We start from the raw sequence: 12979 nt of genomic DNA, 5'->3' as shown, positions 1-12979 counted from the left end.
GTTTCTTATAACATAAGACTGATTAGTAAGCTCAGAAGATCAAAACATTTCATGGCTGATATGCTATTTCTATATGCAACTGCACACAAATGTGTTGATCATGTTAAAGATATAATGGGTTTAAGAAAGCCAAAGCCTTTTCTACATACAGTTTAACTCTGTGCAATCTTGCAATTTCATTCATACCAACTTCATCTTAATTTTGCAGTTATAAATTTGAATATAATGCAGTGTATAAGGGAGAGGGTACCTACCCAAATCACTCTAAAATATACCGACAAGTTCTGTTTGCATCTGCTCACACTGACATAATGATGTTAACACAAGGGCCTGTGAAGGGCATGAGAAAAGCATGGTATGGAGTCTCCACTTGCACTCCACCCCTTTGAAATATAGGTAGGAGCCGCTAATACACGTGTACAGTGTAAACGTGGAGTTTTAGCCATTCCCATGTCTTGTCTCACTCATAAGCTGCTCTCACTCAGCTGGGGAATGGTTACACCAGCTACGTATTTTAGCATCCTGCCCAATGCAAGTCAATCCAAATCTGAACAGTGAAAATTTTAACATACATAGATGTTGGTTGATATTTAGTATTTTGTAAGCATATTGCCTAAAAAGAGAACAGTTAAAATTACAGAATGTATCAGCAAGAAAGCAGTACTGCTGACAATTGGCATAAGCTATTAAGATGAAATAAAAAGCAAAGGCATTAAAACAGTTTCTTAATCAATAAAAAGAGACAAACAAACAATTCTACCTAGAATACATATCAATGATTTAGAGGCTGTATCTCAAATACTTCCAAAAAACCCCTACCTCAATGACAATTGATAATTACATGTACATCATGGAGCTGTAAACCACAATGTAAATCAGACAGCAAAAAATTAAAAGATTATAAAATAAATAACACAGATGCAAAATAGGGTAAAAAATTAAGCAGCTGTCCTAGTCATATTAAAACATATTTAGTTCCAACTAATCTCTCAAATAATTATCTTAATAACTTTCAACTCTAGCAGCAAAAGCACTTCCTGTGATTTAAATCTGGCTTTTAATTATTATGAGGCGAATCCACAGTATCCAGCAATATGAAAAGAAGATAATGTCAGGGTCCTTAAATTGACAGTTTCTGTGCATTTCAATGAACAATCTAAACAAACATTTTATATTCAGAAGTACAGATATTTTAAAACCTACGATGACAAGAATTCTAAAGGCATTCACTTAAGGACTTGCCACAGCTAATTGTGGGTAACTGACAAGATGCCATGCCCCAACATCTCATTAATTAGTTACAATTAACAGAACACTAGGCTTATGGGAACACTAACAGGATTGTGGCCAATATTTTCCAAATTAATCAATTTAAATTAAAATATTTAGCAGGTTTGCAAGGAAAAGGTAACAGAATTGACAGTATTTACTACTTCAAAAATGTACAAAACCTTGCTTTATTAGACATTTATTTGGGACTTTTGTCCTACATCTGAAGGCTGTAGCACTTAAGTGCATGTATTACCAATATAGATACCTAATACATCTTCCTTTTCCAGGCAGGAGTATTAATACTCATATCAGAAAGAAAAAATGTCTAAATGTCAAAATGAGCATGTTTGTTGCTAGATACAAAGGAACAGATTTGTCATTTCTGGTTAATACAGATATTTTTCTGACCCTCTTTTATGCCACCATCTAAGCACTTTTTCTAATATAACTATCAATACTTGTTCCTGGAGAGATAATGCATAAAAATGCCCTAATTCTTCTTTTCTCAAGTTGGAATGGCACTTTCATTTGATGTCAATGTAATTGCACAAGTCTACCAAGAGAGGGCACTTTGAGAACAAGACAAAGACAGATCTCTAAAACTCATCTAGGATGTGACAACTTTTAGAGAAACTACACTCATCTGAGTGATGCATTCAAAGTAACCTTAGATTTATACTTTGGAAGAGAGATAAAAATCACATATTAATAAGGTTTGCTCATCTCACCTCAAGCAATAGGATGCAATACAGAATTAAACAGAAAGCAGTAACAGTTTGCATATATTTTTAGCTTCAAGTGTTTTTTGTTTTCTCACTGATTTGACTTTCAGAATAAATATCAGCAGTTAACATACTGCAGCTTTTCTGACTGATTGACAAATATCTTAAGTCAAGTTACAGGAGCTTGTTCTCAAGCAATCTTAGTGGGAAGGTTATCATGAGCACAGTTCCTTAAATGAAAATGACCAGTTACTGCATCCAAAAATTCTGATGGCTTTTGTGACTTTTGGAAGACAAGCATCTCCATCATCCTGCTGGATAGCTCAGTGGTTTAGATCTCTGGCTGCAGAGCCAGACACTGGGAATTCAATTCCCCGCTGTGCCTCCTTGACAGGGGCTGGACTTGATCCAATGGGCACCTTCCAGCTTTGCAGTTTTAAGATCATCATGATCATCATCTCAATTGCAGGGAACAAGTCTATTACTATATTTTTCCGTGTATAAGATGATAATTTTTCCTAAAATCATTACACTAAAAATTGAGGGGAGTTTTTTACATGGGAGTAAGCTGATAATACAGGGAGAACAAAACGGCCCATTCCTTGTCTCTGTAAACAGAGTTCCTTCAGTCACGAGGCTTAGCTTCCTACAGTCAGGACATTCAGCTTCCTCCAATATAAGCCTAATGGAACTGATGCCAGCTGATGCTGAACAAACCAAATGGAACACACCTCGTTGGAGGTGGAGCCTGTAGGCTCAGATACAACAGGGATTACTAACGTCAGAGCGTTCTGAGCCCAGAGGCTGAATACTCAAAGCTAAGTTTTCTTAATTTTGGGGTTAGAAATGGGTGTGTGTCTTATAAACAATGGTGTCTTATAAATGGAAAAATACAGTAATTGTTTAAGGTTTCCTAACAGATTCTATCAATGGTACACTGAGTACAGAAGTTCTCAGAGTGAAAATGGTTGAGCCACATTAACTGTAGTTGTCATCCTGTGCAGTCATTATGAAGACAGTGCCAGAATCCTACTGGGATTTTACCCTGGAGTAAGTGAAATCAAATACATTGAAACTAATTAATAAGGTGTCAGTTGTGTGACTAGCCTTGCACCACAGACTTGTAACCAGAATTTTGTTAAATTGCCATCACTGCAGCTTATGTGATTTCACTTACTCCAGGGTAAAATCCTAGTAGGATTCTGGGTGATTACATAATCAGAAGGGTCAGAAAAATCCAATATTTAGGAGAGGAAATAAGTAGTAAGTTTGAGATGACAACTAACCTCTCCCTTATCTGCACTGTAACTCCATGTACTCAATGTCTGGGACTACTTTGGAAAAAGACATAATTCAAACATTTCACAACCCTGTTAAACATTTGTCAGATATAGTTTTGAATAATTGATTCTGTTTTCATATGGAAGGAAGGAAGTTAAAATCAAACATCTGTCATTCATATTCACACTTTATGCGATCTTATCCATGTGCAACAGTTACATTCTAGTATCACAAGGCTGCAGACTACTGGAGTGTAAAACCTGAAATGCAAACCCAGATGAATGGAACATTAGAGATATAAGACTGGCTGCAGAAGCATGATAATTAACTTAGGCCCAAATCTAAATGGCCAGTGGATGGAATGTTGGACTAAAATTCAGGAAACATGGATTCAAATCTCTCACTTGGCCAAGGAAACTCACCGGGGATAGAAAACTGTAAACCACTCCTTGAACATCTCACATACATTGAAAACCCCAGAAGGGTCATCAGAAGCAACTTAATAGTACATAACACCAACAACAACTGCATATGTCAGACATTACGAGTTCAAAAGAATCAAGTGGCTTAGACATACTCATAAAGTTCCACTCATCCTTAGCCAGATGTCTCACAATTAACACATGTCTGGGCATACAGCTCTTCTATGCATATAGGATACATCACAAGGACAGGTGCTGAAGGAATCCTGCACTTCCTCACTAGTATTTGATTGCATGTACTAAGGAAATCTATGACAGCCTTCTGCAGCCTGGGTCTTCCAAACGGCTCTGACCATAACTGGCTGCTTTTACGAAATGGCTTTTAATGGTTTGGTGATACATTTTACTACTAATTTTAAATTGCTTTCATATTATATGATATAAAAGCAATTATATGATTAATGCTTTCATATTAAAATTTGCTTAACTGTGTTTGAACATCACACTTTTTTCTACCTATTCTTAATCTCATCAGCTGTGGCACTGCCAAGCACCAGCACCGCAATGTACTGTAAATAGATGTTCCAGTGCCAGCACTGGGGTTATACCACAACTGTGATACTACCTTTTGATTCTATGAACTTTTTTCACACAGTGACTCACAAAAGTAGATCACAAGTTACATCATGCTGATAATGCTCTGAATAAGTCTTTTGACAGCAAGTATCCCTTTAACACAAATTTATCCTGTTAACGGTTGGAAGAATTCATGCTACTGACTAGTAATTTATCTAAATTATAACCACCATAGAGTACTTTTAATCTTGTCATATGAGCATTTTGCTTCATCTCACTTTTTAAAAGCCATTGAACTGACTAAATTAGAATATTATACACAGTAGGTAATGTTTATCTTTAACATCTATACTATATTAATACTATTTTTAATATGTCTCCCACATGTATTATCCAATCTATGAACATGTGAAATTTAAATTCTAAATGATTCTAAAGTGACTATACAAAACAGGTAGTATTATTGTAGCAACAACACAGTATTTAGATGTTTATACCAGATACATTATAGTGATTAATGAAGATAAATACAACCCTGCAAAATTAAGCACTTAGAATTATCCTATGCATATCTATGCAAGGGACGTTGAGTACAACAACACTTAATCCTGAACAAGTGTGTACCTGTTTAAGTCCATGAAAGTTTTCACCATTACTATCAGATTTGCCTTTATGGTGTCACAATTCCCTTTGTTGTTTTTGGTGTAACAGACTAACATGGTTTCCCCTTTGGAGCTGGCTGAGCAAGTGATTGAACCTCCCACTGAAACCAATAGATCTAAGAGATGCTTCACTTTGGTTGAATCATAGTATAAGGTATCTCTCCTCACCCCACCCTGTATGCATTTCTAAAATGAAACTTATTGCATTGACAAAGAAGAGGAAATTAACTTTTTATAACAATACCTTTTCCTCTTATTTTCCACTAGAACAATGTGTTTATAAAGCCGAAAACACTGAACACAACTTTGCTTTTAAAAAACCCCACAATCCTTTAAAATGCCATTTTCTGGTAATAAGCTACTTAATATCATACATAATTAATAAAAGAAGGCATTGTGAACTTCAAACCAGATTAACAAGATAAGGAAGGGTCCTTCCATATAATCCAGTGAGTGTTACTGATAACAACAATAAAAAATCAAGGCAGGCAAGACTCTTTTCAAACCTGTTGGTCTGATAAAACAACAGAGTTTCTATCAAAACACATAATTGTACAGTTTGGTATCAAAACAAAATAATATAACATTTGTACATCAATCATTATATTCAATATTAACATCAAATACTAAAAGTGTTTCATCTAGAAAGCCAATCTGAAAGGAAGTACACTTTAAAAGTAAACAGAGGAATGTATATTAATCCCAAAACAGAAACAAGATCATTATTATTAAAATAAAGCCTAGGGCACATTATGACATCTAAGATTGGTGGGTAGATTTTAATTGACTTGAGGGCTGTCATAGTTCTATTATCACAAAACCTGCAACACACTTCCAGCATGGAGGACCCATCTGTGCCCACCATCCATCTGTTTAGACATGATTGGCAAAGTGGTAGGGAACTCGCAGTGGTTGTCTTTGCCTGAAAGGAATAAACCACAGGATCTTCCAGCGAGTGCCAAAAACTTCAGAGAAGGTCTGCTGCCACGGCTTTCGAGGTTTCGATCTAAAGACAACAGCATTATTAGTGAAAGACAGCACTCCCATGGTGCACTTCAGTCAACTAGAACAATACAAGTTGGCTGGGGATCCATTACTTGACTCTGATGAATTGCAATCCCAGCCACGACAAGCACTGATTTTCTTTCACTACAGCATGCAGCTGAGACTTAACTATAACAAGTACAAACTGCATCTGTATCAGCCAAAGGAATTCGTAGAACTAAGATGATTCTTGTGGTCAACACAGTGTTTGCCAACAAAACAAAACTCTTGCTATAATCTTTGAAAATATAGTTTTGATGGCTATGGAAAGGAAAGAATAATCTTACATTCTTCTGTATTAAAAGGTTGAACAAGTCATGCAAAGCTTTCCTTAGTACCTTAATGTCTCACACATATTCAGCTTTTAACTATACAACTTCCCATTCAGCATGAGAATATCAAAATGATACTTACACTTCTTCACAACAGTTTGCCAATTTTTCTATACTTGTAGTATCCTGTTAGGAAGAAAAATAAATAATTCAATGCTCCCTCTTGTGATAAAATAAGATTTCCTTATTGTCAGTGTAGATACATGAAGAGCATACAACTGAATAAAATGCACACAACTTAATAACCTGACAGTAATAAGAGAGTTAACAGATATATCTATGTTATAATGACAGTTGTAACAAAAAGATTTTTCTGTAACAAAGGCTGCAATTCTTCTAAATAAATTTTAAAATATTTTTCTGCAACCTATTTACCAAGCAAAAAGGAACAAAATGCTTTTGCATTTAAACATGGGTTGTCTGCTCAGATAGGCAACTATAACTTTTTATGTATACACTGTATGAAATTATGAATAGCTGCCATTTATTCAACAAAGTGCTATCATTAAGTACAAAAATAAATTTAGCGAGTTTTCCTCACACTTTTGTAGAAGCTATGCTACATAATCGTCCCTGAGTTTCAGGAGCAAACAGGATGGATATTCTGGTAAACAATTAAAGTGATATTAGTGCAATATGATTTCACAATAATCTTCTTTGGTTTCTGCTGGGGATAAATTAGAGTGGTTTTTTTTTAAAAAAGGAAGGAAAACAGTACCTCAAATTTTAAAAACAAATTAATAACTGTATTGCAATTACATTACATTGGGTTTGGTCCAGCCCTAGTCATATTTAGAGTAATCCCCTTGAAACCAATTAGTTTTAAGATCAGTGAGGAATTACTGCTCCAATTAATTTCAACTGCCAGAATCCTGTTGTTGATTTACAGGTACATAAGTTAATTATGTAACCTACCTCTGCAAATTGCCCCTAACGAAGTGCCAGCTACATTACTGTGTTGCTACTGGTGCCTCCTTACTTAGTGGCAATTCACCACAGTCAGTTACAAACATTTAGCATGTGCATGTGAAAACCAACCAGCAAGATTTTGGCCAATGAATCTGTGTTAAACACAGATAAATCTGGATTCAATGCAATATGATACATTATTTATCTCTTCTGTTAATTCAGATCTTTAAAATTGTAGAAAACTAGAACAATAAAACCTCTTCCTTATTCTGGTAATGCCTGTATTTCATGTAGCCTGAGCTGAGATTAAATATCTGACAGAAAGAAAACTCAAAAACCTCAGTTAAATAACGTAGCAAGATAGACAGAGAGAGAGAAAACATTACATTGCTATTTTAAATAGCAATGGAACAGAAATAGGAATAGTGGTGGCAACTACACTCATGAAGCAAGTCTGTGTCCCCCTCTCCACTTCCTCAAGCTATTCCTACCAGGCAGATGGATGAATCTGAAATACATATTGAATTGGAAGTGAACTTCTTTACTTTTGTAAGGCGAAAAAGAACTTCAGAGAAACCAAAGTATCTTGCAACAGACTTACAACAATGAGATAAATGTTGGAATTAGTTTTCAGGGAGGTACTACAGTCAAAAATGAAGCAAATAATATAAAGGTAAAAGGATTAAAATTCCCTTTCCTAACACTAGTGTCACTCATCCATGTCTGCCTGCATCACAAATGATGGATGGCAGATTTTAATCTCTTCCTTAACAATTCCCCTCAATCAAAGGTGTTCCCAGTTATTTGTAATGAAGAATCATTTGGGAATCTCACATGTAAAATGGAAAATATTTTCTAAATATGGGGGAGTGGGAATGGAAATGCAGGGGTTGTTTAGCTTTCTAAAACAGGCTGAATCTTAGTGTAACCAAATGTTTCCATTCATCTTTTCTTTTAATATCCATGTGAGTGCATTTGAGAGGGAAAGGAAAAATAAAAAACCACTGTAGACGTGGTTGTTATTATTTTAGTAACCTTTACATGAAGCATAAAAGTTATGTACATGTGTCTTTCATTCCCTCCTCGACAGTTCATCAGGGATGCCATGAACTGTCAAGGCTGCTCTGTCAATTATGAACTAAATGTATCATACATAACTGAATGTTTGTCTTTTTTTAGAACAGACCCACTGAACTGAATGGTTGTTAGTAACAACTAATTTAACTACCACTGCTTTCAGTGAATTTACTGTAGGACAGCCTAAGGACGTCATAGAATAGTCTTTGTCTCTCATATTTATGAAACCATTCCATCAAGGGATTCTTTATGTAGCTGTGATAAGAATTATTTGCATTTAAGTCAAGTTTAGAGATTTTCCAATACAATATTTTCCCACACACTTTGGAGAATACATTCTTTTAATCTAAAGGATTAAATTAGTACAACTACCCAGTATCAAATTTTTTTAATTGAATACATGAATTAAACGGGAATCAGATCCTAGATTCTCTCTCTAACTCTTGTATTTCACCTATCCATCCAACTACAGCTACTCCTGACAGCTAGGGAACACTGCTGAGCATGCATACATTTAGCATCAAGGCAGGAAGGATGCATGGGAGTAACAAACTAGAAGACTCTTCATTCATACACAAAAATGTCTTCTGCTCATGTCAAGAACATTTGATGCCCTATGAAAAAATTTGCTTTCCCATGTTCTTATGTAGAACCCAGAGCACATTGATTTATCTCCAGAACAAGAAATAAAAATGATTACATGAACTGACTAAAACGGAAAGAGAACATGTAGGGAAGAATTACACCAATAGGGCCAAGTGTATAGATTCTGGTCCTGTAAGAAGGTACAGAGGTATAAATCCTGTGTTACACAAATTTCTCACATCCTGCTTATCCAGCAGGACAACAGTCCTTAACACAGTATTGATTGATTCACTACAAGCTCAGAAGGAAATGTTTCACTTTCTGAATCACTAATATTTCCTGTGGTGTTTAAGCTTTCTGTAGTATTCCTGTATCTAAATACTGACCTAGAATGACCCAGCTTAATTCAGTACATCTGAGGAGATCACAGCTTGAGAGGCAAGACTGAAAGACACCTTCCATAATAAATACACCTTCTGTAAGTAATAAAAATTACTATATATTAAAAGACTATAAAAATATCCCAAAAAATAGTGCATTAATGACAGTATCCCTGACAGGATGCCATCTCTAGCCTCTTCCTAACTACTTCCGGCAAAGGTAAGCCTGTTCATGGCAGTCTGTTCAAGTATTACACACCTCTTCAGTTTCTCCTGATACGTAACCAAAATGTTCTTCCCTATTATTTCCATCCATTGATTCTAGTCTAGTTCAACAAGTCCATTTTCCATCCAACAGCTTTTTCTCTTCATCTCTTTTCTAGGCTAAAGCAAATTAGCTTTTGCAGTTGTTACTCACGCAACGTGTTTCCAAATCCTTTACCATCCTATTTGCCTTTCTGTAGACATGCTCCAAACTATCTGCCCATTTTCTTCTTAAAATGTAACACCCAGAACTATACTTCAGAAATGCCCCGGCCAGTGCAGCAGAATTACTGTATGCAATGCATTCCTATGGGAACCTTGCAAGATGAATGAAATTTTTTCGTCTTGTGAGGCATCACTCTCGAAAAAAAGTCTTGCGAAGCACAACCATAGAAGAAGCCGTCTTGCGAGGCACCACAGCGATCGAAAAAACCATTCTTCTTGCAGTTTTTTCATCCTGTGAGGCATTCGTCTTGCGAGGCACCACTGTATTTGCATAAGCATATTCCCATCAGAAATAGTTTTAATTTTACCCATAAAATCTCAACAGTTTCTGTGTGATTAGGCTTTGTGGAAAGTGTATTAATAGTTTTGATTCTCATTTTCTAAAGAAACAGAGAATGTTTCTCTGACAGCTCTATGGGTGTAATATAGTTCCCATACACACAAGAAAACTAGAGTTTTGGCTGACAATATGAGCCATATGAAATTGAACTAATATATGTGAACACTTTTCCTGAACTAACATGGTATGTAAAACCACTGCAACCTGTTTAAATACCCACCATTTAAAACCAAATGTCATTTCCCCACTTTGAAACAGGTATACTCCAAGTTCATAAAGTTATAGGATTATTTTAGTGTAAAATAAATTTAATTACTCATATAATCTTCCTAATCTATGCTGTGTATTCATTTTGGTGAGAAATTTAAACATCTGTAGGTCTCCAGAATACAGCAAGATATAAATCAAACAAATGAATGGTTGATATAATTTTTATATAATGTATTTTTTTTCTTCAGAAAGTAGTCTAGTAGTATTTTAGTACATTTGTAATAAATCAATTAAACCCAAAGGTGAGAGAAGAATAGGGTTATTAAAATAAAAAAAAGCTAAGTTTAAAAACTCAATTATGACTAACGATACATGGCCAATCTGATCTCAAACTCTCAAAGAAAACCATACATAAGATAATTGTTCTGAGTTTAATATATGCAAATTCAGACAATGATTGCTTTAGAAGAACACTGACATCCCACTATGATCTTGATTGTTGCTCTACTAAAACTTAATTATCAGGATTAATACTGCCTTTGATTACATTTCCAGTATGTTTAGGGGAAAAACAAGCCCTAATTATTAAACTAATCTGAACAGTATTTAATAGATTATCTGATTAAACATATGATTAAATTTTTGCTTAATTATAAGATATTTGTTGAGATGAAATGTGGTACATTACAGCAGATTAAAATGCAATATAATGACAAAAATTAAAACAAAATTAAATTCAGTTATATGGTTAAAATACAATTAAAATTAAAACTCATTAAAATAGTAGTACTAATTTAACTTCAGTGAGAAACAAGCCCATCCATAGAGAAACAGGAGATTCTTAATTCTCAAAACCTTGCTTAAATAAAAATGCCTTAACTTTCCATCAGAAGGAGAGCAGGGAGGGGGCAAACCTAGCCTCTATTAGTAAGGGGTTCCAGAGGCTTAGCACAATCAAGAAGTCCCTACTAGATGGGCCTCTGAAAGTGGTGGAACCATGAGAAGTTTCAAAAGTAGGCCCACATACTAATCCAGTCAGGATGTAACTAAGCCATGTTTCACTGTAGCAGAGTCAGCCATTCCCAGAAATGGGCACAACTGGGGTATCAGCTCTAATTGTGCAAACAGACTCCTAGCTATGGCTGAGTTCTGAGCATCCTAGCTCACGGATGAATCCAGGAGCATCGGCAAACCAGATTTTTCAGGGGGAAAGTAACCTCATCCAGCAAAATTGAATCCCTATTCCCTGGTCTGCCTTCCAATTGACTGGGAGCACCTCTGTCTTGTCTGATTAAACTTCAACATGGTTACCCTCATCCAGTCCATTACTGACTCCATACACTTGTTTAACACTGAAACAGCTTCCTCAGACCTAGCAAAAGTAAAAAAAACAAAAAACAAACAAACAAAAACAAAAACCACCAACATAATAGCTATTTCCTTTCCAAAGCCGTAACAAAGAAACCATAACAGAGTGAACTGTTCTTTGTATCAAATGGTGAATTTATTAAATTCATCAAATAATTTACTATGTTTAGAGCAGCTCCTAATGAACCCCCACAATATATAACTATTTTTAAAAAATCACACATAGCAAGATCAATTTGTACTACATTTATAGAAGGAAAATGTTAATCCAAAATGAAATTTAGTAAAAGCAAGAATTTCTAGGAATAACACTCACACTGTACATTAGATCCCAATACCCATGATATGGAAAGGAGTGGGCGCTGACTTTCCCCTAATATTTCTCCAAGGTTTGCCGAATGGGGTCAACTATGCACAAAGTAATTGTGGCGGGAGGAGGACTTCACAAAAAAAGTAGCTGAAGACATTTTTCTGTCTACTCACAACAGTCACATGTTCTCACATGTCAGATGTCGCACAACCCTCTTTTTCTCTCTCAGCTCACTGTACTGCAGCTTCCTCCATCCAACCAGGTCCCCTAACCCTTAGCAAAGCTTTCCCAGGAAACCCAGGGGACTTGTGGGGACATGACTGGGTAGAAGAGTCAGATTCTATCCACGTTTTCCCACAGGCATACATCGAGGTCTAACCTATTACTTCACACATTTAGTCCCAATTTTCACTGATTTTTTCCCTTTCTCCAACCAGCCTTGAGTCAACAAACTGTTCTGTCATCCCATTCAAGTGTTCAACAGTGCCACCATAGCATCATGTGCTGATTAAATATTTAATTAACAGGGAGCCCAGGCAGCCTTAATCAAATTACTAATGTCAATGCACATCCAGTTAAGGACACTGCAAAAACACCTAATAAAACAATGTGAATGAATCTGGAAATATTTCAGCAGATGGAAAACCACACTTTACATTATAAACAGGGCAAACGGCAACCTTTGTCAGCTGGATAATGCCATATTTATGTTGATATTTTTCAATAAATGATATGTTGTGGCCACGGTTAAAGATTTTTTTAAAAAAATCCTTTAACTGTTAATCATTTGTTAGAACATATGGGAAAATGAATATACATTCTGCTTAGAATTTTAAATAAAAAACAATCAAAGGTAATCCTTAAAATTAGGCTTCAGATTAGTCTCTTCAAAGGATGCAGTTCAACTAAAACATCTGGTAGTGTTATGCTGAGAGACAGACTTTTTAAACTTTGGAAATGAGATTAGTAGATCAGTTATTTGTAAGTGTCCAAGTAATTT

General features: G+C 35.5%; 1 protein-coding gene across 3 annotated transcripts in view; it reads right to left on the bottom strand.

Moving 5' to 3' along the window:
• Window positions 1-1353: 1353 nt before the first annotated feature.
• The window catches only part of ZDHHC21 (zDHHC palmitoyltransferase 21), a 71891-nt gene continuing 60265 nt past the window's right edge, over window positions 1354-12979 (bottom strand). For 2 of the 3 annotated variants that reach the window (XM_020782966.3, XM_078384962.1), the window contains 2 exons: window positions 6394-6437; window positions 1354-5941 (listed from right to left, as the gene is read on the bottom strand). In XM_020782966.3, the coding sequence (XP_020638625.1) occupies window positions 5809-5941; window positions 6394-6437 (177 nt within the window). In that variant the 3' untranslated portion in view covers window positions 1354-5808. The remainder of the gene's footprint in view (window positions 5942-6393; window positions 6438-12979) is intronic. The other variant, XM_020782967.3, reaches the window with a different exon arrangement.

This window comes from Pogona vitticeps, chromosome 2 (genome assembly GCF_051106095.1).
Source record: "Pogona vitticeps strain Pit_001003342236 chromosome 2, PviZW2.1, whole genome shotgun sequence".
NCBI classification, from domain to species: domain Eukaryota; kingdom Metazoa; phylum Chordata; class Lepidosauria; order Squamata; family Agamidae; genus Pogona; species Pogona vitticeps.
Note: the sequence above shows the minus strand (reverse complement) of the source record. Positions and strands in the feature narration are given on the sequence as shown.